The sequence below is a fragment of the Meleagris gallopavo genome, chromosome 17, assembly GCF_000146605.3.
Source record: "Meleagris gallopavo isolate NT-WF06-2002-E0010 breed Aviagen turkey brand Nicholas breeding stock chromosome 17, Turkey_5.1, whole genome shotgun sequence".
Lineage (NCBI taxonomy): Eukaryota > Metazoa > Chordata > Aves > Galliformes > Phasianidae > Meleagris > Meleagris gallopavo.
This window is the reverse complement of record NC_015027.2, coordinates 5,885,264-5,890,263: the sequence shown is the minus strand read 5'-3', so window position 1 is coordinate 5,890,263 and position 5,000 is coordinate 5,885,264. Positions and strand designations below refer to the sequence as shown.

The window sequence follows — 5,000 nt, the reverse complement described above, 5'->3', positions numbered from 1 at the left end:
GAAAGAATTACATTAACTGTGCTCTCCTTGCTGAGTTTCCCATTTATTGGGTCGGTGAGATTTACTGTATTTCACGCTCTGGGTATCATGGCTCTCACTAACTGTAGATACTGTGGACATAAAAAATTTCAGCTTGGACCTGTCAGCTATCCCCTACCTGCAGCATATTGTCCCACAAGGATATGTTCTGCTCTTTGTCCCTTCAGCACAGAGAGCATAGTTTTATATACTTACTGAAATGAAATCTCTGTGTTGTTCGGTCTCTGTGGTTACGCATTCTGACAGCTTGGCTCTCATCAACTCTCTCAGAGCCTGGAAGAGGAAAAATAGCTAACTTCTGAGCAGTGAGACCACAGTCATCTGCATGGAGATGTCTGCAGTCACATAGAGAACTGGCTTTGTCTTCAGGGGCCTGGAGAGTTGACAGTCAGCTGCCAGGCACTGGTGGTGCTTTCAAAAGCAGATTTCTCCTTTAAATAAGTAAACACAGATTATGGAATAGCAAGATTTATTTTTTTTGGTGGCCTTTTTGTTTTGGTTTTATTCTTTTAAACAAAAACCTGTTTAGTTTGTACAGAACTTCCATAGCAAAAGTCCTTCCATCAGAGGACAGCTGCTCTTCAGGGTGTATCCTGTGACTTTCAGGGAGACCTGCTAGTGTTAGTGTGAGAATGTCACTGTGGTGACGCCTTAAGGACACTAGCAGAGTAGAGAATGTGGGCAGAAGTCATCTCTCTTTTTCGTTAGATAACTGAAAAAGCTGGGAAGCCAGGACATACGTATACAGAAAGAGTTTGTGTCTGCTTGGGAGGATTTCTTTTTAAAACCTTTCATGAAGTAAAACAAATCCCACATGGATTTCTGTGAAACAGGAGTTGTTATAAGCCTAGAAACACTCTAAGTATCTATTTCAGGACATAACATTACTGAAATTAGTGAGGACCATTTGATATTTCCAGCATCATCAATGCTTTGCATGACAACTTGTATAATGAGCTTTGCATGCATGTTTTGTTGCTTGTTAATAAGTTTCAAGAAGTAACAAAACTTTGATGTTAGGTTTGGTGGAACATTGTGCAACATGTTTTTTTATCCTGTATCTCCTCAGTCTATTAACTTGTTTCTTTAAATTCAAACGGATACGATGATATGCAGATTCTGGCATGTGCTACCTAGGTAAACTTCTTGCTTTGTTTCCAAAGTTGTGACATCTGACATGTTTATAGAGATACAAAACCTTAGTTACGTACAGAACTGATCTTTGTTTTGAAGAACAACTTCTTATGGTATCCCAATACTTGAAATTATTCTCTAGGCAACAGCATTAACTTATTCTTGAGATGACTCCTGGTTGTGTTTGGTTTTCTTCTAGAGAATCAACATTGAAAAAAGAAATTGATGAAGAGAGAGCATCTTTACAAAAATCCATCAGTGATACTAGTGCCTTGATCACACAGAAAGATGAAGAACTGGAAAAACTCAGAAATGAGGTAAATGAGAAAAAGCAGAAAAATCCTATGGAAAACCCCATGGCTAGCAGTGTCTGACTTGTAGCTGAAGAGTTGGCTGATTTATTTTACTTTATTAACTTAGCATAGTTAAACCTTAGAATTAAATCTTTAGATGTCTATGTATGCCCAGTTAGGTGAGTGCTAGCCTGTGTTTGTGGTGGCAGTTTAGCACTAAGCGTGTTGCCTTTCTGCTTTCATTTCATTCTGGAGGACCTAAACATTCTCTAATGACTGTTACAGATCACGGTGCTACGTGGAGAAAATGCTTCTGCAAAAACCTTACAGTCAGTGGTTAAGTCACTGGAGTCCGATAAGTTGAAACTTGAGGAAAAGGTGAAGAACTTGGAGCAAAAACTCAAGGCAAAAAGTGAACAGCCATTAACTGTAACTAGCCCCTCAGGTAAAAGAGAGAGCTTCTTTATTTCTCTGTGCTGTCAGCTTTAATCTTGCAGATTTTGCATCTGTTAAATGCATAGTTAAAATGAGATAGCCCACTGTTTTCAGTCTCTGACTAAGCCATGGATGTTTCATGCTTTAAATTACTGGTTGTTTATGCCTTGCTTTTTTGTTTCTCTTTAAAGGTGATATTGCTGCTAATCTACTTCAAGATGAAAGTGCAGAAGATAAACAGGTATTTGATCTGAAACATTAGTGAGCTAAAACAGCAGTGTGTCTATAGGCACAGTGAAATCTTCCCAAATACAGTTCTTAGCAGATTTTGGAAATCAGGACTATAATAGACAGCTTTTTGTTTTCACCTTTTGCTTCTGAGGGGAAATGTCAATGGCTAGAATAACATGATGAAGCAAGCAGGAGAATTAGAGGTAGAAACTAGCTGCTCTGTTACCATATGATTCTAACAGATTTAGGAAAAATATGTATGAAAGGATACAGTAATCATAGTGGACATGTGAAAGAAAGCAGTGCAACAGGCTGCCTGTAAAACAAAAGCCTAGGATGCATGATTGGAATAGCAGTGCTGTTAAATCACTGGAGTTGGTCGTGCTGATTAAAAGTCTTTACTAGTGACACAGTCTGTACAGAGGTCAGAAGCAGTGCAATTAACCAATTAAGTAACCACCAATTTCTTTTTTTTTTCCCTCCCTGAATTCACCTGCTGATGATGACAATGCTTTCTTCTGATCAGCAAGAGGTTTGTTCCACTTCTTGCCTTACTTTTATTTTATTCACAATGACAGTTTGCCAAGCATTACTCGATTACTGCCAGCAGTACTTTCATAGTGCTGTCTGCTGATCTCTGAGTGGCTCGGACCGCTTCAGGAAATGCCATGTGGGTGCAGTGTGCTGCCTCACTGCCACCACTGGGGTAGTTCAGGAGTGACCTGGCAGCCCCTGCTGCACCCACTTGAGCAACAGGTCCAGAGGAACAGAGATGCACTTCTGATCAGAATTACACTGCTGGCTCTCATGCTGAAACAGTAACATTAGAAAAAGAGCTTGATCTGTTGGTGGTGGGTTGAGACCCATTAACGTCTGTCATTTTGAGGGCCATTCCTGTGGTGTTTGCTTTCTGTGGACACACAGTCCTCAACCTTCTGACTGTTCTTGTTCTTTAATGTCACAGATTGACTTCCTGAATTCAGTGATTGTAGATCTGCAAAGGAGAAATGAAGAATTGAACTTGAAAATACAAAGAATGTGTGAAGCAGCCCTCAATGGCAATGAAGAGGAGACAATCAACTACGACAGGTACGGGAAATATCGGCTTGTGTTCTAGGAGGTGCTGGTCAGAGTCAGTTCTGTCAGCTGCACAACACATCAGCCCAGATTCAGCTGCCACAACAAATGTGTAGTTTCCTCCTGAGTATAGGTAGACTGAATCTATTTAGGTCTATTACTGCAGTGTGCTGGGTGGTGCAAAATGATCCCCAGTACTTACCTGCCACAAGCACTGGTGTCTTGTAACATATCTGTTGTCAGTTTTGGTTGAGGTCAGTCCTTTCTAAGTTTCATAGAAGAGTCTTTGCCCTTAAGATGCCATTATCTACACTGAGATGGAGAGATCCAGCCAAAGAAACAGAATGGAAACCCATTTCATAAACTGTGAGTTCTGATCTCTTCTATGAAGAACAGAAACTAGCTTCGCTGTGTTTCTTTTCAGATAATGCCTCTATGTGTGCACACATTTACACAGAGCAGTTTGTGAAGTGAATAGTGTAGTGTAAGGGAATATGGGGTACTGTGATCTTCAGGAGAGTTTTTGTAACAATATTTTATTGACCAGTGTGGTATTTCTTAGTTTCAGTAATTGTGAGATAGCTTACTGGGAGGGAAGCAGAGCTACCTAAAGAATTAGGAGAGATAATTGCTCTGTTTGACGCGTGCTGGTGCTGATTTTGTAGTGAGGAAGAAGGCCTGTCCAAGAAGACACCTCGCCTCTTCTGCGACATCTGCGGCTGCTTTGATCTCCACGACACCGAGGACTGCCCGACCCAGGCGCAGATGCTGGAGGAGCCTCCACACTCCACATACCACGGCAGCAGGCGGGAGGAGCGGCCCTACTGCGACACCTGCGAGATGTTTGGGCACTGGACAGCTGACTGCAATGACGACGAGACCTTCTGACACAGCACGCGGCCGGGGCCGGCCTCTCTGCGTGCCCATCGGACACTTTACACAACCAGCATTTCTGTGTGCTGAATGTCAGGACAGGGGATGGTGTTTCTTGACCCCCTCGCTCTCTTTCCCTTTGCCCATCCACTTTAGAGTCAGAAAATTGATAAATATTTTCCTCCTCCGCTAATAAGTACCCCGTTTCCCTTTATTAAACTTAAGTGAGGTATAAATAAATGATTTAATGGATGACTTTATGCTGTTTCTTCCCAGGCTCTGGGTTTGTTTCAGCTCTAACACGTCGTGCCCCCGTGCTGTTGGATCTATTGGTGGGAAAACATGTATAGGAACAAAGCACTATAGTTATATTAAAGCTTATTTAAATACTTTAAAATTATGCTGTTAATTTTCTTATTTGCACTAAACCATTTTAAGGCTGCATTTGTACATTTAGATTTTTAAGCTTTTTTTGACACTGGACTGGATTGAAAACTATGTTGTGTTAATTTCCATTTCCTCGTTTGCTTGCAGTTTGTGCCCTTGGCCTCCAGCTCTGCCTCTGGCGCGGAGGGCTGCAGTACCATGCCTTGGGCGTGCAGTACAAACGGGGTAAGGCGCTGCTGTGGGCTTTTTAGAAACCCATCTGCTGCGTACACCTGAAACAGTTTGAGGCATGCCTTTTTTTTTTTTTCCGGTCATTCTTTCACCTTCTATACAGTGAGCGTGTGTGTGTGTGTATATACATATATATATTAAAGTTATATTTTGAGAAAAAAAAAACGTTTGCTCTCTTCTGTGCGGTTCCCCTAGCGTCGTACGGGTTGCCCGCCGCGTCCCACTACGTCTCCCCTGGCGCCCACCAGGGGGCGCTGTGCGGTCGAACAGTCCCTGCGGGGCCCGGCACCGCCTCGGCTG

At 42.2% G+C, this 5,000-nt stretch overlaps 1 protein-coding gene across 8 annotated transcripts in view; it reads left to right on the top strand.

The window, feature by feature from the left end:
• The window catches only part of CLIP1 (CAP-Gly domain containing linker protein 1), a 52,631-nt gene extending 48,294 nt beyond the window's left edge, over window positions 1-4,337 (top strand). For all 8 annotated transcript variants that reach the window (XM_010720150.2, XM_010720145.2, XM_010720147.2 and 5 more), the window contains 6 exons: window positions 1,373-1,490; window positions 1,752-1,911; window positions 2,093-2,142; window positions 2,659-2,664; window positions 3,097-3,221; window positions 3,875-4,337. In XM_010720150.2, coding sequence (XP_010718452.1) covers window positions 1,373-1,490; window positions 1,752-1,911; window positions 2,093-2,142; window positions 2,659-2,664; window positions 3,097-3,221; window positions 3,875-4,097 — 682 coding nt within the window. In that variant the 3' untranslated portion in view covers window positions 4,098-4,337. The remainder of the gene's footprint in view (window positions 1-1,372; window positions 1,491-1,751; window positions 1,912-2,092; window positions 2,143-2,658; window positions 2,665-3,096; window positions 3,222-3,874) is intronic.
• The last annotated feature ends 663 nt before the right edge of the window (window positions 4,338-5,000 follow it).